General features: G+C 35.8%; 1 protein-coding gene across 2 annotated transcripts; it reads left to right on the top strand.

Moving 5' to 3' along the window:
• Nucleotides 1–4,945, top strand: LOC131623927 (uncharacterized). 2 transcript variants are annotated; one of them, XM_058894921.1, is made up of 10 exons: nucleotides 1–872; nucleotides 960–1,081; nucleotides 1,272–1,334; nucleotides 1,435–1,521; nucleotides 1,654–1,819; nucleotides 2,151–2,340; nucleotides 2,513–3,363; nucleotides 3,507–4,091; nucleotides 4,203–4,268; nucleotides 4,471–4,945. In XM_058894921.1, exons 1-10 carry the CDS (start codon nucleotides 402–404, stop codon nucleotides 4,585–4,587), a joined length of 2,718 nt encoding a protein of 905 aa, XP_058750904.1. In that variant the 5' UTR covers nucleotides 1–401; the 3' UTR covers nucleotides 4,588–4,945. The 2 variants fall into 2 exon arrangements, with proteins under 2 accessions (XP_058750904.1, XP_058750905.1); XM_058894922.1 differs by lacking the exon at nucleotides 4,203–4,268.
• Nucleotides 4,946–21,365: the final 16,420 nt, after the last annotated feature.

Below are 21,365 nucleotides of genomic sequence, written 5' to 3' on the forward strand. Positions count from 1 at the left end.
ACCTAAATGTCAATCAAATAATTAAATATAACATCAATATTGTGAACAAATGGTCATGAATTCGAACTCAGGCAATTGGCCCTCTCTGGTTACATAGGATTAGTCTATGCAGTTACGTGCAGAGAATATACTGTTTCTAAAAAAACATCTGAAGAGGTAGTTATATAGAATCTGAGAATCTCAGTACCTTCAACCACAGCTTGTCCATACCATATACTGTCCCACAAACATACCCTTCTCAAATAATATGAATCAAATTATTCCTTCATCACAAAACAAAACTACTTTTTCCTACCTCTTACACCAACTCTGCCCTTAGGAAAGCATTCAAAATCCTAATATCTAGGACTTTCTGTTTCATCTCTGTGTCTCTTTTTTCACCATCCTCCCATGCTACTGCCATGTCAACGTTTCATTTGATATATGGCATATGGTTAGTCCTGTCTATGAGATTTAGTATACTTGATGTTTCCACTTCATGTTATCCGTATCAGTTTTTTCGACAAAGCAATCGAAAATTCGAGCAGAAAACTGATAGGTTTTGGAAGTTTAGTGAAATAGATGATAGATGGATTGAAGTCAAACTACCATGTGATTTGGTTCCATGTGTTGATAAAAGTGAAGAGAGATTGGAGCAAGAACATGAGTTGGAAGTGATTCTGCCTTTGAGAAAGAGAATTTCTTTGACAAAAATGTCTGATAGTTCTGTGTGGATCATTGGTGAAAGTGGATTCATCTATGAGAGGTTTTGGAATGGACTTGAATGGGTGATTGCTCCTCATGATTTACCTATTTCACATGGACGTGCAGTTGCAGTTTTTATCATTTCTCAGAAGTTTCTTGCTCTATCTGAATCAGGAAATTTGTATCAGGTTACAGTTATCCTATACATAAGCACTTATATGATAAGCGCTTCTGATCTTGATTATTGACTAACTATTATGTTTTTTGTTTGGCAGATGCATGTGCAGCTTGGTGAAACCTCACAACCAGTTTGGATTGAGTTCACGCATACACTCGATCAAATCTCGGATACTGATTCGATATTTATAAAATCCGGTGTGGTGTCAGATGATAGGAAGTGAGTACCCCCAGTTAAATTTTAGTTTGAGCTTCAATGGATGTTTCGGTAAATTCAACTACTTAGATCATTACTTACCGAATCAATTCTGGTTCCACTACGGAACAAGATATAATTGTATTCCATCATTGCTAAAACCTGTTGTTGATCTCTCTTAATGCCTTGTATGTGTTTGTTGATTTGTCAACAGAAGATGTTATTTCTGTACAAAGAAAGGAACGTTGGTAGAGCTCGCAGAGGTTGAGCCTCCAAGGTAAAAATTCAAGTTTTGAAATAAACATTCATATTGAAGTTCGATAATACTAAGCAAATATTACTAATCCAGGCCTTATTTTGCCATACATATAGAACAGGTGGATAAATCATGGCCAACCAGGTGGAGCAAATGTTGCAGCAATAGCTGATATTGCTTCTTCACGAGAAGTAGTATACACGATAAGGTATGTGTCTGGTTGTGCGTAAAATGTTTGCGTTGCTTGAAGTATTTTGACTTGCAAGTTGAAGATATAGAGAACGAAATTGAAATTTATTGCTCAAATTTTAATGTTATAAACTGCCATGTGGTGATGTAGTTCTGCTGGAGATCTTTATGAATATAACAGTAAATCAAAACCTTCATGGAAGAAGCACATATGGAAAGAAAAAAAGGCACAAGTTTCATCTTTGATACCATCTAAGGGGTGCACTTTACATGGATTAATTGGTGATCATTCTGAATCACTGTTTCTTTTAACCAAGGTACTATAAGCATAAGTATCAAAATTGTAAATGTAAAGTAAAACCATGATATCAAATAGGAAATGTTTCAAGATTAAATTAACTTTGTAAATTACTTGTGTATCTTGAGCATATGTAACTTACTATGAAGCATTGACACGTCAACACTGGTAATAATTTGAGAAAATAGAAAAATTAAGTGCTTCCACTTGTATCAGTGTCCTACACGTACCAGCACGTGTCCGGTACTACATAGTTATCTTGACATTATGTAGAATTCAATTTTAATGGAGATATTTAAGAATTTATTGCTATGACACCATTTTTTCTAAAATATTTGATTATTATATAGGAAGGCACTTTAGTGGAGAGAAGATTACATCAAAGGAAGTGGAAATGGATAGTCCATGGAAATCCACCACATCAAAATTTGACATCTATTACACCATCTTTGAGAGATGATTCTAGTGAAACTTCCATTTCTTTATTCTTCACTACTTCTGTTGGATCTGTTTTTGAGTATCAAATTCCAAAACAATTAGGTCAGTTATCTAATTATGCATAACCTATTTAACTTTATCCATGACAGATACCAACAATTATGTTATTAACTTATTGGAGAACAGAAGACACAATGTCTATAGCACTGTACCTAAGTTTTATTCTTCAAATTATTCATTACATTCTAGATATTGAATTCTTACATGAACACAGGCACTTCTCCAAATAATCAATTTCCCGGAGGAGAATGGATAAGTCATCAGCACCCCTTATATGCAAAAGTGGCAAGAGGTAAATCAGGCTTACCATTACAGGTTGGAAGGATCCTCTTTATACTAGATGATGGTAGAGTTGCAGAATTACATCTAGCAGGACTAGGTGGTGAGAGTGCAGGACCATCAATGCCACAAAACTTTAGAAGAAAAACATCATCAACCAAATATGTTTGGTCCATATTAGATGCACCAGAGAGTGAAGGATGGAATGCAGAATATTGCACAGAAGAGCGCGGACCACGGAATTGTATGACAGGTATAAAAGATGAGTCAAAAGATTCAGGAATCACAAGTTCAGTAACAGGTAGAAGAAAACAGAGCCAAGAAAATCACTATTATTTATCTCTAGGAATAGGAAATGAACTGATTAGTTCTTTAGAAGAAAACAAATACAACCTTCCTGATGATTGGATTAGTAGTAATTTTCGCCTGCGGTTGATGTATGAAGGCAAGTCATTTTTCTTGGTGACAAGTGATGGTTTGATTTTTGAACATGTTTGTATTGAGAGTGTTTGGATATGGCTGAAACATGATAGCTCTACCGAAATGAATGGTATAGTAGGGAACTATAATGGAAGTTTATTCATGGTTGATACTTTTGGGAGTGTGCTTCTTAGAGAATGGAGTGGAAATGAAATAGCATGGAAGAATTGCACTGATATGAGAAGAGGTAAAAATATTGTTGTTGGAGGTCAACCATGGGATAGATTACCAGGTATAGCAAGGAGGGTTACTACTGAGGATTCACTCTTCTTTGTGAGCAAAAATGGACGACTAATGCAGTTCACGGTAGGTAAACAGATGCATGATGAGAAATACTTGCAATGCAAGTTATCTACTTTTAAATTTCTTAGAATACTAGATATCGAATGCAGATATACATGCTACATATGCCAAAAACGAAAATTTAAATGTTTACATGTTCTACATAGGTTTACATGAGGAAATTCAAATGGAAGGATTGCAAAAATCCTCCAAATGTCAAAGTTGCAAACATAGTTGATCAGGAATTGTTCAGGGATAACATAATCTTCGTCACAGGAAGAAACGGACGCTTATACCAATACAACAAAGTAAATGATTTATGGCATGAACATTACCAATCTCAGCATTTGATTCTATCAAATTTTCCTGGAACAGTTATAAGACCAATGTCAAAATCACTCACAGGCTCCATCTTCATGCTTTCAAGAGATGGTGGCCTAGTTGAGTACAACTGGAATACATGGCACGAATGGAACTGGATAGAACATGGAACACCTTATAAAGGTGTAACACTTGTTGGCTCACCTGGTCCTAGCTTTGAAGGGAATCAGTTACTTTTGATTGGTTCAGATGGAAGAGTGTACCTTAGATATATGGAGAAAAATGCATGGAAGTGGAAGGATTGCGGTTTCCCTACTTTAGGAGATAAAACTATTGAAGCAGAAGATAGAGAAGGAGAATTCAATGATGAAGATACTAAAAAAGAGCAGGAGAATCTTGGTGAATTATCAATCTTGAATTGTGATCCTAAGGTAAGTGTTAGTTTGACTAAAATGCAAAAACATAAATTTTATTAGGATTAATAATACATTTAATCTTAAAATTAATGAGATGAAATTGATTTTGAATCTTATATAATACAGGTGAGATCTACAAGACCAATTCCATTTTCAGCTGATTCTGCCATATTTGAACTTAGAGATGGCAGAGTAAGAACCTTAGTTCATTGTGATTTTCAACATAATTAATGTTACATTGAACTTTGAAAACGACGAATAAAAATTGATTTCTTCAACAAAGGTGACGATTAAAAATTAAGATAGTATAATGTGATAAGAAATCATTATCTGGAAGAAAGATTAGTAATGCTAAATCAAAATTTGCTATAGCTAACATAATTACTTGTGGCAGTTGGCAGAGATACAAATTGGAGAGGGGAAAGAATGGGTTTGGTCAAGGATCATTGGTACTCCAAATAGTTTATGCATACAAAATTATTGGATTACAGTGGCATCATCACCATCATGAAAGTGTGTAAAATCTCTTATAAAAAAATGATGAGCCAGAAAAACTTGATGACTTGATGTACAGTATAGACAGTGTAGATTATTCTAACAAAGAAGAAAGAAAAGTACTAGTTATAGCTACAACAGGATGGAGCTGTGCCATCTCTTCACTTGTAAAAGATATGTAAAAATGTAAAAACAAGCTGAGGATATAGCAACAATATATGAATAAGAATATGTCCTCTTCATAATCATGATATAGGTGTTGTGTTTTATGAGATTAATAATTGTAACTTATAGTGTAAATAAGGTTTACATAGATGTGGGACCTTTTTCTTTTGTTATTAGTCCCCTAGTTCTGAGGGTTGGGGTTTGATTAATCTGATTGGTATTTGTTCTATTTATGATTTAAATTTGCATTCTCCTGAACGATTTGTCTTTATAGTATTCGAGAAAATTGAAACTCTTTACAAGAGCAAAGAATTAACTCTTAATCGACTATCCATCTTACTATACGACTATCATTAACTTTGCTATGATGTTGTAGAATATAAGAATCATTGTCAGTTTTGGTTTGATGTTGTAGAATATAAGAATCATTGTCAGTTTTGGTTTGATGTTGTAGGAGTCATTGTCAGTTTTGGTTGTTGCATACTTGATAGATAACTCAATTCAATCTCATGTTAGAGCAACTTGAATAGGATGTTGTTCAATAGGAAAACATGTTATAATACACTCTGATTATGATACTTTTGACGCATTTTTGTCTTCTCTTTAGTTTGAATTATAATTTTGATAATAACATCAATCTACATGAAAAAAAAACACAACAATCATGACTAAATTATAAGCTACTAGATTTAAGAATTAATTAGGAAATTTTTTATAACCTAATCCTTCGTAGTGATACCTTAAGGCTATGTTTGGATATTATAAAATCAACGAAGCGGAATGGAGCGGAGCAGAGTGAAATGAAGCGGATTGGAGCGGAGCAGAACGAAGATACCATTCCATTGTTTGGAAATTTTAGGACGGAATAAGGTAAGTTGTTCATTCCGCCCAAATCAGAGGGTAAGAAAAATGATGGTAAGTGATGGAATGGAATCCATACCACTCTATTCCGCTCTGTTCCATCTAGGGATGGCAACGGGTCGGGTTGGTGCGGGTTTCACACTACCCAAACCCGCACCGAAATCGGCACCCGAACCCAAACCCAAACCCAAACCCAAAGGGTGTTCGGGTGGCAAAATGACACTCACGCCCACACCCGTTGGGTTCGGGTTTTTTCACCCAAACCCAAACCCGTAACAAAATACATAAAATATATTTTTCATATATATATATATAGGGAGCATTTTTAAATGAGAGATGAGAGGAAGAAATATCAACCATTGGATTCATCAAGAGAGAGAATGTTAATACATTAATGAGGCTATTAATTTCTCTCTCTTGATGAATTCAATAGTTGATATTTCTTTCTCTCATCTCTCATTTAAAAATGCTCTCACTTGATATGCTCCCTATATATATATATATATATATATATATATATATATATATATATATATATATATATATATATATATATATATATATATATATATATATATATATAAGCGGGTGTGAGTTTCATGTGCGGGTTTCACACTACCCAAACCCGTACCCGAAATATCGGGTGACACCCGAACCCAAACTCAGTCAACTCGAGTTTTCACCCGTTGACTTGGGTTCGGGTGTGGGTGGACCCCGCGTGTTTGGGTCTATTTGTCATCCCTAGTTTGATCTGTTTTTAAATTATCCAAACAATGGAATATCATTTTTTTCATCTAATTCCGCTCCACTCCATCCGGTTCCAACAATCCAAACAAAGCCTAAAAGAAGATATCAAGATTTTGAAGTGAATTTTGAACAGAGTTTCCTAGAAGTGAATTTTGAACATCACAGAAGCCTGACACGGGTGTCCGTGTCAGGAGAGGATCAGAAAAGGAGTTTTTAAGGCTTGGCAGAAGGCTGACACGGGTGCCCGTGTCAGCTGACACGACCCGTGTCAGCAAGTCTCGGACTCAAAAGTGAATTACCATATCCAAGGGGCCAACACGGCCAATTGTGTTGCCTGACACGGCCCGTGTTAGCCAGTGCGATGTTTTGTGTTGATTTTTCTTTAAGAGTTGTTTTGTGGTCCCGAAGGGTATTTTTGGTATTTATTGCAACTGTAAGTGATCTGAGGCTATTAGGCTTCTTTTGGAGAAAGATAAAGACACTTTTTGATCGTACGGAAGAATTGCAGAAGAAAGAATAGATCTCTCAAGGGTTTCGGAGAATGGAGATTTTCAAGAGCAATCGCGATTAAAGATCGAAGCAATCCAAATTTCTTGTAATGTCTAATCTTCTATTTGTATTTTCTTTGAATATTATGAGCGGCTAAACCCCCCAATGCTAGGGGGTGTCCCTGAAATACTATTGTATTGAACCTAATTTCCTTTACGTTATGAAATCATTATGTGTGTGAACCTATTTGATTGTGCAAAATGTTTAATGCTTTATCTATCAGACCAATAGATTTTGATTTACGATTAAGGTTTAGGTCGAACAAACCTCCTTATCGATGTTTGCACAACAATATTATGGTTGTTATTGCTTAGGAATAAGGATTCACCGTATTAACCATAATATTCTTGATAAATTATATATTGCTAGATAACATCTTGAATGACTAAGGAATTAGGATACAAGATGAGTATCAAAGGTTTTCCGCTAAGGAATTAGGGAAAATTACTCTTGAGATTCGGTAATGGTTCATGCACACTGATATTTCGTAAATAAAGATTAAAGGTTGGTGCAAGGCAATTCATACACCTTGCCTAGCATGGTCTCTCATATCGTTCAACAAGTCAATTTTACGCTTTGTTTTTAATTTGTTGTCGTTAATCATTATTTCACAACAATCACCAAAACTCTTCATGTTCTTTTGTTCAATCAAGTAATTATAATAACTCATATTTCCTACGCCGCCCTCGAGATCGATACTTGGTATTAACCCCTATTATTACTACATCGGTGAAAATAGCACACTTGATATTTTTCCGAACAGAGACTCTTGGTTGGAGGGAGTGGATGAGATTAGGTTTGAGGTGGCTAGATTTTTCACTCGGTAATTTTTGGAACCTACGGTTGATCGCACTTGGATGGGGTCAATTTTTCATCTCTTTCTTCAATAAATAATATTTCCCTCAATTTTCCTTTTATTCATAGAGATTGATCTTGCGGTCTTCCATTGTGTTGTAAATAAGAGCCCTAACCTTGATAGTTTTAACTTCTCCTTCTTCAAAAAAAATTGGCCTCTGCTTCGAGAAATTTTTTGTTTATGTTTGAACATTTTTACTACATGGCATCTCTCCCCTGTAATTTCTCCTCTATTTTTGTCACTCATATCCTAAGATGGATTCACCTACTAGTTTGGGAGACTTTTGTCCTATTTCCTTGGTCAAATATCTCTCTATAAATTGATGAAGAAGGTTGTGGTTTATATATTAGCAAAAGTCATAGATAAACTTATATCGTCTAACCAATCAAAAAAATTGAAAGGACGTCTTTTGGTTGATGGCATTGTAGTTGTGAATGAGCTAGTTGGCCTTGTTGAGAAAACCAATAAAGGTGTCTTGTTTTCAAGGTTGATTTAGAAAAAGTCTATGACTCTGTTAGCTGGAATGTCCTTATGTTCTCTGAGAATATGGCTAATTTGGTTAATGGGTCACCAACTGAGGAGATCAGTATTTAGATGGGCATGAAACAAGGAGACTCGCCTGCCCGTATAACACCCCGATTAATTTAATTAATTCCTTGTAATTAAATTGTGTGTTGTTTGGTGTTTCGGTGTGTTAGAGGACCCTTCGGTGTAGGGTGGTAACCTTAGAAACTATAAATAGAGGTGTTGGGGGTGTGTGAGCAAAAGTGTAGAAACATGAAGTGGAAGGAGAGTGTTATCACTATAATTATTTAAATTATAAATTATTTAGATAAAATATTAGTAGTAATTGAATTAAATATATAATTAGTTGGAATATTATTTATTTATTTTGTTTGGATTAATAATAATACTATTATAATAAGAGAAATAAGGAATTGGTGAGGTAGAAGTGTTAGTACGTGAAAAAGAGAAGAAATGAGGAGAAAGAGTAGAGAGAAAGCTAGGGCTCAAGGGAAGACTCCATTGTTAGAGGTTGAAGAACTCATTGCAAAAAATACCAAAGTAAGGGCGGGGTTCTAATTCTATAAGGGTTTGCATAATGATTTGTGGGTTGGGATTTTGATTGTTCTTGTTGGAATGTTTCTTCACAATGTTATGAACTTTATAATTGTATGATCATGATATGTTGTTGTGTGTTGAGTTGATTTGTGTGATTATGCAATTATGTGATGCATTTGATGAATTGGGTGCTATTAGAATGTTGTTATCGATGTATTTGAATAGGAATCAGAATCTAAAACTTGAGCATATGAATTGTATGAGAATTTGGGGTTATGGGATGGTTGAAAAAGTTATTTTCGTGTCAAAAGCAGCAGAAAAGTGATTCTATTACAGGCGTAATTGGTTACGAGTTTTGGTGTAACCGGTTACGCTATTGAAAAATGGGTTTACAGACTGGTTTCGAGTTTGTAACCGGTTACGAGGTTTGGCGTAACCGGTTACCACTTGAAAAAATGAGTTTTTGGGCTATTTTCGAGGCCGTAACCGGCTACGGGTTATGGCGTAATCAGTTACCGTTGTTCTGACATAATTTTGTAAAACTTCATAAATTCATAAATTGAGCTTCGGGTGTTTGATTGAGGCCCCGTTCGAAGCATTAGAAAGCTGATGCAATGTACTTTCATTTAAAAATAATTTCACTTTCTTAAAATGATTTAAATGACGTGTGACGGTGTTGTATGGTACGGTGTGGAATATGCGTGAATACATTGTTGTTGCTTGCTATATTATTATAGTGTTGTTGCAGGATGTTTATAGCGTGTGGTTGGTGTATGGGGGCCAGCATTGGTGTGGTACATTAACTAAGGTGAAGGTCATTGTACATTGTTGTTTTTGTTGTTGTTGCATGTCTATTATGTATCATACATCATGGTGTTTGGATGGTGGTCCATTTTGGTGAGCCTCAATCCTATTGTAGGGATTGAGTGTGAGTAGTTGGTTCCAAGTGAGAATCAGTGAAGCGTTACTGTCGCTACCGCAAAAATTAACAGAGTCGCCACTAACATATTTATCCAGAAAAGAAAGGGAATGCCAGCAAACCACGAAATAAAACAACGATCTCACGACCATAGATAAAGGGTAAGGGAGTCGGTTACGCGAGGGGAAGGTGTTAGCACCTCTCGCGCCCATCGTACTCGATGATATCCACGCTTGTGTCTAAAACTATGGGTGTGTAACAAATCTACGCTAATCTGGACTAAATTGAATGCAGAATGTAGGGAAAAGAAAGAGTTATACTCGCACGGACCCTGCCCCGCTGCCTATGTATCCTTTTTGAGGAATCAGAGGTACCGTAGCTCGGCTAACTAGTTTCTGTTTGTTTTTTGTTTTTTAGGTGAATGAGTTACATTCGCACTCCGCTGCTCGACCTTTGGAGGCTTATGCTTGGGAATGGAGCGGAAATAACAAGCTCTTAAGAAAAGAAAATCAAAGAGTTGGTTTGTGTTTTAAAGAATTCATGAGGAAAACCTAAGCTAAGGGGGAAAGCTTGCTACCTAATGTTATCATACAAAGGATACAGGTATAAACTAAACTAGCAACCTACGAGGAAAAGGGAAGGCAAACCAAAGTATCACACAAACGAGCTCCGCTCGTTAATCAAACAAAACCCACGACACTGGCCGAGTGGTAGAAAAGCGGTCCCGCCATAGCCAAGGGGAGCGAATCACCCGAGTCAACCAAGCATTAGACCTCGCAAAAATGATCGGGCCATAGACAAGAGGAGCGAGTCCCTCTCAGCAACCAAGTTGTCACGGATCTGAAAGGAAAACGGTGCGTGCGTACACTGAGCGTCAACGTCGATCAACGTGAGATATAGGAAGTGCGGGAGTCCGGTTGCATGAACCATTTTCCTGACATACTCGATAACAAGATCTTGAGCTGGTTCGGAAGCAAGCGACGCGTAGCGTGCGCATACCGAACGGACTCGATGAGACTGGGCGGGCGTTGATTGCTAACCCTTTCTGCATGCCTTCTATGAGGACTTAACGGAGTGCCATATTACACCGTGACTCCCTGCCGCAAAGCACAAATATAAACACACCAACAAAAACAGAGCCTCTTTCGAGGGCTTGGCCAGATGCATGTCTAGGTCCTACTTCTCATGTTAAAGGATGATGCGAGAAAGCGATAAAGTGCGATAGAAATAAAATGAAACGGAATCAATACCGAACGGATGATGATCCGTAAACTAAAGCGAAGATAGCAAGGACACAGGATCCCGCGAGTGAGCTAGCAAAGCAAAATCAAATAGACAGCACGCCGGTTAGCCATGAAAGCACACAAAGGTCGACATGCGCGTCGAGCATAATCACAATACACATGCAAGAGGAACAAGCTAACCAAATAAGAAGATATAAAGTAATAGAGACGTGTCTCCAGAATGAGAACACAAAGGGAGTGAATGAAATCGTATCCCGTAAGTAAAGCGGGACACTCACATAAAAAGCATCGATCGGTGACCGTCCATAAACCTCGCACACTAGCACATAAGTTAGAGATAACAATATATCGCAATCGGAATTGCGTTATTGTACCACAAGCTAAACCGAAAATGGATAACAATATAAGATGCGGAAATATGAAATATGTAACCAAAACAGAACGGAGATGACATACGCAAGAAAGTATAAGAAAACACGTCAAACACACATCACAACGAAACGACAATCACACACGAGTAAACGCGCATAAAAACACACCGGAAGCGAGCCAAAATACAATCATGAAGGACATAAAATTCAGAAAGATAAATCAATCCATCAGAAAGTACATTTTACAATCTTTTCAATGATACAAAGAACGCGCGAAACGGGGTTACGAGTCAAAATATATGAAATTTTGAAGTTAGAAACAAAACACACAGTCGTAACCGGTTACGAACTGGAGCATAACCGGTTACGCTGCGAACAGAAGCAAAAGGAGGGAAAAACACGGGTTCGTAACCGGTTACGGCCAGGAGCGTAACTGGTTACGCTGTACACATAAAGCAAAAGTATAGGCAAAAAACAAGCTTGTAATCGGTTACGTCCTGGAGCGTAACCGGTTACGCTATTCACAAAAACAGCATAACAAGGCAAACACGGGTTCGTAACCGGTTACGGCCTGAAGCGTAACCGGTTACGCTGAGCACAGAGTAAAAAAACAGCAAAATCAACATTCCAAGCACTTCAAACATGCATCCATCAAGAATTATGATCAAGCACGAATTAAACTCGATTTGCACAACTTTATGAACATCAAACCACCACAATTAGGCATCAATCCACATATACTTCAAGTAAACATCATTGATTATCAAATAATAAGTTCGTGCGAGCATTAGATCGAACACATAGTGCACCAAACTTGTATCAACGTGCAATTTGTAAGAAAAGTATAAATGAATCTAACATTTAATCATCATCAACATCAATTAAGCATAATAAACAACTAGATCTAGCATTCAAATCATGTTAACATCAACAATTGAGCACTTAATTCAAGGTTCAAGGCTTACCGGATGAAAATCTAAACCGACGCGCGAACACGGACGTGACACGAACGCGACGCGAACACGAACGAAATCGAAAAGCGAATCCGGAGAGAAATAAGAGAGTGATGCGCATGAGCTAATGGAGATAGAGGCGAATCCGAACTCGAGATCTTGATTTTCAATCCATGTCGCCCTTGATTCTTGAAGAAGGTTGATGAATATTGATGAAAGTTTTATAGAATTTGTGGTTTTGATCTTTGAAAGTTGAGAGAGAATTGAGAGAAAGTGTTTGTAAAAAAATTGGTGAATCGAAGTTATGAGAGAATGTGAAGGAAAATAACTTATATAGTGTGAGTGAGGAACGTCCAAAATGCCCTTAATTATCTCTTTTTTGGCTCGTTTTTTAAGGAAACTCAGTTCAGCTCTGAATTCCGGAACGAAACCAATTCCATTGCGAAGATGACCAAATTCGTGACTCGTAGCCGCGAGAATCGTCTCAATCCGATAAGCGATGATGAAATTACGCGCGTTTGAATGACGAGAAACGCCGATTCATCTGGCGCGACTGTGCAGAATTTTGTGAGTACCACTCAAAGAATTCGATAAAACTCCATCTTCGGCTCAAAATCTGAACAAGCATGTGTTACGAGGAATCGAAGCTAACAAAATTTCTGAGAAAATGCCGCTGTAATGGACTTCGTACGATAAAAATCGAAGAAGCTATGAATTTTCAACCTTGGCGCGACATACTCGAAAACGCACTTTTTACCGAAAGATTGCGACATTCTTCAACATGTTGGGAATTTTCAGTGCACAATTGGCCTTCGGTCCGAACATATGAAATCTCGATAATGATAACATGGAGCTCTAGTTAAATTTTCGAGCGAATCCGACGAACATATTATGAGATATGAATTTTCCGAGGCCCGAAACCATACATTCAGCACCATTTTTCACTGCGAAATCTCTAGTAATTTGTAAATCTGACAACCTTCCTCAAAGAACTGTATTCCGAGCCGAACACAAAAATTGTAGATATCATCGAAAAAGTCGAGGCCTCGCGGTAACTCCACCCATACCACCTTCCAGATAATACTTGTGAATTTTTCATATTTTCACTGTTTAAACCATTTTTCACATTGCGCTTCTTTAAAACCACCAGAACTTTTCATTGATTTTCTTCAATTTTTGAATGACGAAATAAACGTCATTATTAACTTATAGCTCAAATAAAGAGGACAAATTTTGGGGTGCAACAGTTACCTATGATAATGGTAACAATTTTGGGGGATCATGAAGAATATGTAAAAGATCAGAGTGATATTGAGCAACTCCCGGAGTGGAAAACCATGCTGGGCAGTAGGAAATTCCACAAGAAGGATGTTTACCTTGGCCTACTAGGAGACAACCACAATGTATTTTGGAGATCTGTGATGTATGGGAACATGACAAGGCCTAAAGAAATGCACACCTTATGGATGGCGTGCCATTCTAAATTAGCAACAAAGGAGAGACTAATGTGTTTGGTTTACTGTCTAGCAATGACTATTGTTTTCGCAAGTTACTTGATACTCAAGATCATTTATTTTTCATCTGCCAGACAATGCATAATGTTTGGAAAAGCATCTTGAGGTGGATTGGAGATCCCCACAACCCAAAAGGATGGAAAGAGGATCTTTTGTGGATTATTTCAGTTTGCAAGAAAAAAGGGTGGCGAAATAGAATTGTGCAGTGTGCTTTCACGGAGACAGTCCATGAATGTTGGTTGTATAGGAACCAAGTGTGTTTTGGCAAGCAAATGGAGCAACAAGGAGTCATTCATAAGATTATGGATGATGTTGTTTTTAGATGTTGAGTTAACCCTGAATTCATAGACCATATAGGTTACCTTCTTCTACCTTGATGGTTGTTGTTTGTAGCTTTGAACCTTAGATAGTTGGATCCTTTGGATCACTTGCTTGTATTGAGATTTTTGAGTCTATCAATAAATTTATATTTTGATTAAAAAATATGGCTTATACATGAGGGGTAGGGTAAATGAGTCATTAACCTCCAATAGAATTAATGGATTTTGTTGAGAATCCTGAATTTGACGATCCTATGTAATTTTATGTTGTCATACTCATGAGTAGAGTTGTAAAAATGGGCCTGACCCAATTAATAATTTAACGCGGGTCGGACCGCAAAATATCTTACAAAAACACGACCCTATCTTTTTTGGTCAGCCCATCGGACCTATGTTTTTTATGGGTCGGGCCAAATGGGCTTAAGGCTGGCCCATAAGATAAAATATGATTGCATAAATGTGTTTTTAAGTGATTAAGAAAAGTTAAAGAGGATGAAGATCTATTTTCAAGATGATGTGCTCAAGGAAATGGTTGTGAGATGAAGAGAAAATTTGATAAGTGTTGGTGATAATATTAAGTTACTTTGTACTTTTACATGGATGTTTTTTGTGGTTTTCATATATATATATATATATATATATATATATATATATATATATATATATATATATATATATATATGTGTGTGTGTGTGTGTGTGTGTGTAGGAGGAGGGATATTCTTACTCCAAGAGTAAGTTATCAAGACTTACTGCATATCTTGACCATTAATTCTTCTCAACCTAATGGTTAAAATTAATAAGTATTAGTTTTCTCTCTCCACATTTAATCACTTATTAATTTTAACCATTAGGTTGAAAAGAATTAATGGTCAAGATGTGAAGTAAGTCTTGATAACTTACTTCTGGAGTAAGAATATATATATATATATACTTACTCCAAATCGATACCATTAAAGAGGGTTATATTTACTCCAAGAGTAAGTTATTATAACTTACTCCAAATCTAGACCATTGATTCTTTTCAATTTAGTGGTTAAAAATAATAAGTAATTAAATATGGAGAGAGAAAACTATTACTTATTATTTTTAACCATTAGATTGAGAAGAATCAATGGTCTAGATTTGGAGTAAGTTATAATAACTTGCTCCTGGAGTAAATATAACCCCTCTCTCTCTCTCTCTCTCTCTCTATCTCTCTCTCTCTCTCTCTATCTCTCTCTCTCTCTCTCTCTCTATATATATATATATATATATATATATATATATATATATATATTAATTTAATGAATATTTTAAATACCACTTAACTAAGTTTATGATGAGTCTCTACTTATGTTATGTAGCTTTTATCCATTACATTTTTTTCTATAAAATTAAGACTAATATTGAAATATGGATCGGGCTGGCCCATCGGGCTGCACGGGCCTTTGAAAAATTGGTCGAGCTCATTTTTGTAGTCCATTAAGCAATCGGGTCGGATCGGACAATTTAAATATCTTGGCCCGCTGGGCCGGGCCGATCCATTTGACAGCTCTAGTCATGAGTGTTGAATTTTTATTTGCCAATGTGTGAATACAGTTATGTTTATGTGTGTTCATATATTTTCCACCATTGATGATGTTTGAAGGTTTTAGGGAGTTATGAAAGTATAGAAATTCATGATTATGCTTGTTAAACTGTTAAATTTGATGTTAATTGATGAAGATGTGATGTGACTATAGTAGCAAATTGGTTTACAGATTTAAAAACTCAAATATGCTATTTTGGGTGTTTGGGAGGGGTTTATGAGTTAAATGATTCAGATGCACGTATTTAGAAGTGGAATTTTTGGAAAAGTTATAAGCGACAATCGATTGGTCCAGTGGTGCAATCGATTAGTTCACCTTCAAAAATGCAATTTTGAAAAACAAAAACCTGGGTCGATTGATTAGGGCTTAGGCACAATCCATTGGTCCATCAATTTTTTTTGAAAAATACATAACAGAGAGCTGAGACAAGCGGTTGACTCATGTGAATTTTTTACAAATTGTCTAGTATCAATCTATTGGTCCGCGGCGACAATCTATTTGTTCCCTGAGCGTTTTTGCCATAACTTTTTATCTGTGGGTCTAATTAATGAGTTCTTTAAAGCGTTAGAGAGGAAACACGTAGAGCTACATCATAGTAGATTGATTTAATAGTTTAGGGGTAGTTATATGGCTACTGTAGAGATATTTGTGTGTATTGTTTAGTTAAAAGTGAGTTACATATATGTGAATTAATAATTGTATTGCGTTGAATTATTATATGTGCTTGAGTTGTGTTTCTATGTTGAGTATTGTATTGAGTTATTGTGTTAATCTAGAAGAGGGGATTATGCGAGTTTTCCAGTGCATGTATGTTAGGATCATGAGAGGGGTCTTAACGCTTTGGAATATTTTAACACGTTCATACATCCATCTTCCGTTATGTCAAGAGGCAGGTTGCTAGTTCTGAGAGGGGTCTAGTATCTTGTCCCATGGTCAGAGAGAGGGCTCATGGGTTTAGAGAGGGGACCTAGTTCGTGAGTTAACCATTGTTGAGTTGGTACCACATGCATAGAGTTACATCGAGTTGCATAGAGTTACATTCTGAGGATGAGTTGCACAATGAGATAAATGCATGATAATGATGTTGCGTGTAATTAGTGTGTGAATTCTATGTGAATGAGGTGTGATTAATGAGTTGGTGTGAAAACACTTTCAATCTACTATGATTGAGATTATGTAAGAGTATGTTATGTGTTGAGTATCCTACTTTGCAATATATGTCTGTTATTATTGAATGTGATTTCTCACCCCTTCTATTTGAATGTTTCCTTTACATAAGTATTGTGCAGATACGTAAGAGTAAAGTCGCTGATGTGAGTGGAAGCTAGCTCCTGGAGCTATTTCTTTTAGTTTCTTTGTTTTAGCTTTGGTTATGTGTAACGCTAGGGAGCGATTTCTTTATTTTATGTTGAGATTTCTGAGAGAAAATATGTGCTATTGTATTTTAAGTTTTGATGAGATTTCACTTATGATTCTAACTATGCCATAATGTGAAATGGGAGTTTAAATTGATTAATGCATATTTTATTGTGAGAAATTCCGCTGAGATTTCTGAGAGACAATGTATGCTCTTAATTTTTTAATTAAAAAAAGTTAATTCAAATATGTATATGCAAACATACCTTAAAATCACTTTGTAGATACATATCTTAATAAACCTTTAAATAAAATGAAGAATTGGTGCGTTCAGAAATATATTTATGAATACATGTGACATTTTATAAATTTCGCACGAGATGTAAAAGAAGTTATAAAGGTGCAATGAGAATTTTTTTTATTCCATTACTTCTAATAGTTATTAAGTTATTTTGTTTGGATACAAAATGTACTAACTTATGAATTTAATATAGATGTAATAGTGGTATGATAGATCAATAAAAAATTATCATTATAATTTATAACATGTCTTATAATAATTAATTCTAAAATATGTCAATGACTTTACGAAATACAATTCTCTAATTAAATATTATTGTAAAATTATTTTTACGTTGATACGATTACGACTTTCATCTTTTCATTAAAAATAAAATTGAAAATATTTATAAAAATTAAAAACTTATTTAACTCAGTAAAAAATACTACAAAATATAAGAGTAACGAAAAAAAAAGTCAAGAATGGAGAGATTCCAAAATGAAAAAAAAACCCTAGCACACAAAATTCAAAATACACAAAAGAAGAAAGAAGAAAGAATTAAGACCCAGTAACAACTTCATACATTCACTCACTCAATGCATTTTGCATTATCACTTATCAGTTGATAACCGAATCGCAAAAATCTTCGTCACTCTTCCATTTCCCAACAATTGATTATTCTCAAAAGCGCTTTTTCTCCCGATCTGCGTTTGCTTTATTTCAACATAACTCAAACCGCCGTGGGATTTGAAAACCTCATCGGCTATTACGAACCTCCAGTTCAAGTACGTTCTTCTCTTTCTCGCTCTTTGAAGCATTCTCAGATCTCTTACTTTTTTTCACTCTCTAACCTTTGGTGCTTGCTCCGCATTTCCTTTTTCTCTCTATTAATGTGATTGTTGCACTGTTCTTCAGTAGTTTAATTGCTTTAGATGCTATTTATTCTATTTAATTTTGACCTAACTTCAACTCTGAATGCATTATATTTGTGTATACATAAGCTTTTATTTAGGAATATTGCTCGGAATTAAGGGTATGTTCGTTTTAGATGAAATAGGATCCCACTATATTTTTGTTTCTTCTCTAAATTGAAGAGAAAGAGGGAAGACAACGTGTGTTTCCTATTTTACCCATATAATTATTACTCGTTCAATTTTTTACATTATTTCATAGTGGTTTACTCAACATTTAGTCAATGAAAAACTTATGTTTTCCTATTTCAATGTCTCAAATCTTTGAAATTATAAGAGATAATTTTTTTAATATACTTGATAACACGAAAAATATATCGTATTATTTGATTCAATTAACATCAATTATGTCTTTATTTTATATTAATTATATTGTTTTATTTTAGTATTATGTTGTGATCGAACCAGAAATTGTACAACAGACTACAGAGAAAATTAAGATGATTCAAGAGAAGATGAAAGCTTCTCAGAGTCGTCATAAGAGTTATCATAACAAGAGGAGGAAAACAATTGAGTTTCAAGAGGGAGATCATGTGTTTATGAGAGTTACTCCTATGACGGGTATTGGTCGAGCTTTAAAGTCGAAGAAGTTGACTCCGCATTTTAATGAACCATTCCAAATTTCTGAAAGAGTGGGAGAAGTGACATATTGTATTGCTTTACCGCCGATGCTTGCAAACTTGCATAATGTATTTCATGTGTCTCAGTTGAGGAAATACATTTCAGATCTGTCCCATGTGATCCAAGTAGATGATGTGCAGGTGAAAGACAACTTAACAGTTGAGACGTTGCCTGTGAGGATTCAAGACCGAAGGTTGAAGCAATTGCGTGGCAAGGAAATAGCTTTGGTCAGAGTAGCTTGGGGGGGACCGGCTGAGGGAAATGTCACCTGGGAGCTAGAGAGCCAGATGAAGGATTCTTATCCGGAACTCTTTACTTGAGGTATGTTTTCGAGGAGGAAAACTCTTTTAGTGGGGGAGAGTTGTAACACCCGTATAATTTAATTTGGATATTGGATTAATAATTGGAATTATTATGGATTTTATGAAAATAATGGAAAAGAGGACGGTTTATGGCATTTGGCCATGTGGGAGATTAATAAAAGTGGGAGTGTGGTGTAATAAAGTCTTTACTAATTTTATTATTATTTTTCATAAAATAATTAGAATTGGGGAAAGAAAGGACAGAACGTGAAAAGAGAGACTAAAGGTTTTGGAACACGAAGAACGTGAAGGAGAACTGAAGAGGGAGAGACCAATCAAGAACTATGGCTAAGGTAAGGGGGGACTCTCCATTTAATCTTTATTATCGTGTTGTGGATGATGATGTTGATTAGGAGTATTGTTTGGATCAATAGGTTCTATGTTCTGATTTTATTGTTTGTGTTCATCATTTGGGTTGAAATCTATGACTGTTAATCCCTAATAACTGAGTAGATTTAGTTTGTGATGAGTAAAATCGAATATAGAGTCATATACTATTGATGTTGGATGAATCCTATGTTGTTTAGAATATGGAATTTCTGGTTTTAGACCCAAATCGCAAGCTGAAACGAATGGATTCGCGAAGAAGATGAATGGGTAAGCTGCAGGTTTTTGGAACTGTTGTCCATTCGTGTATGGTATACGTATGATACACGTATGGGGGTGGTACGCGTATGATACGCTCCCCAATTGTGCATCAGAATGCACCTTCTGCTCATACGCGTATGGTGACTGGTTGGTACGCGTATGGCTTGCTGGTACGCGTACGTGTGTGTTTTGTGTGGAAAATTGGTTCTGCTCATACTTGATGGTGCGTGTGTTGTGGATTTTTGGCCCTGTTGGTACGTGTATGGTACACGTATGGCCATCGTGAGATACAGATTTTGTTGTTTTGTGAATCTTGAATGTTTGACGACGCGTAATTTTTGAACTGATAATCTGTATGAATTATTGATATTTGATTTATTGAATGATGTTAATGTGTATATGAACATGCTTGTTAATGATGATGTTGATGATGATGATGAAATGAGTATAAGATGATGTTACTCATAGTATGATGATGATGAAATTATGTTGTATATATGTTTACATGCATTCATAATCATTGTTGAAGGTTGAATCCTAATGATGTGGGGATTCAGTGAAGGGTATAATTCCCATTGTGTGGAATTGTACTGGCAGGGCCGTATCTTGAAGAGGTTAGATCGGTCTATGGGTTTTCCCATTAATGATGTTGGTACCACATGCATAGTGTCAGTTCCATACATATGCATAATTTTTTTTATATAAAATGATTGATGTATTCTGTGTTATGACTTGATAATTGATGAAGATGTGTATGATGGAATGTCTGAATATGAAACGATTGGGTGAATGATATAACTATGATATATTATTGTTTATGATGCAATAATATTGGTTAACTGTGACGAGACTCACCCTTACTTGTTGTCATTTTCAGATTGAGGATAGCGGCTGACTTGGTGAGGATTAACTTATAAGTCGATTTAGTAATTAGCGTCAGGTGTCATGCTCTGATAGATGTAACACTGGGAACGCGATGTTTTGAGTTCTAGTTGATAACTCTAATTGTTTTGTTTTTCATTATGAAGTTTGATACATTAATGATGTGACGTTGATTCGAAGATTTAATTTCGCTGTGTAGACATGATTTTTACATTTATGAGTTATAATCAAATGTTCTTGGTGAATGCATGACATATGATAAACGAGGTTCATTTTATTATGAATTGTGACACCCTTTTTGCATGTTACTCTGATTTAATTTTGTTAATTGCCGTGGGGTATTAGAGGGGTGTTACACAACGAGCTAGCGACCATTTCTAATTTCTCCATGCCCGCACAAACTCTAGACATCGCCTACTGCCGAGGTTCTCATTTGATTTCTCTGAGAGAGGATGGTAAGTTCAATTTGGTTGTTCATGAAAGAAAAGTGGAAAGTTCCATTATACCTTGCCCCGATCGCATTGATGTGCGATATATGACACAATAGTGCTTTACTCTTGACGCACCTGCTCCTGATGAAAACCAAGAACAAGAGCCAGAGAA

The sequence above is a fragment of the Vicia villosa genome, unplaced genomic scaffold, assembly GCF_029867415.1.
Source record: "Vicia villosa cultivar HV-30 ecotype Madison, WI unplaced genomic scaffold, Vvil1.0 ctg.000089F_1_1, whole genome shotgun sequence".
Classification (NCBI taxonomy): Eukaryota; Viridiplantae; Streptophyta; class Magnoliopsida; order Fabales; family Fabaceae; genus Vicia; species Vicia villosa.

Bases quoted from the DNA above. Each gene is read 5' to 3' on its own strand.
- LOC131623927 (XM_058894921.1), top strand. From the start codon at position 402: ATGTCAACGTTTCATTTGATATATGGCATATGGTTAGTCCTGTCTATG. The intron at 873-959 runs GTTACAGTTATC...TTTGTTTGGCAG, and splicing joins AATCAGGAAATTTGTATCAG to ATGCATGTGCAGCTTGGTGA. The intron at 4,092-4,202 runs GTAAGTGTTAGT...TATATAATACAG, and splicing joins TCTTGAATTGTGATCCTAAG to GTGAGATCTACAAGACCAAT.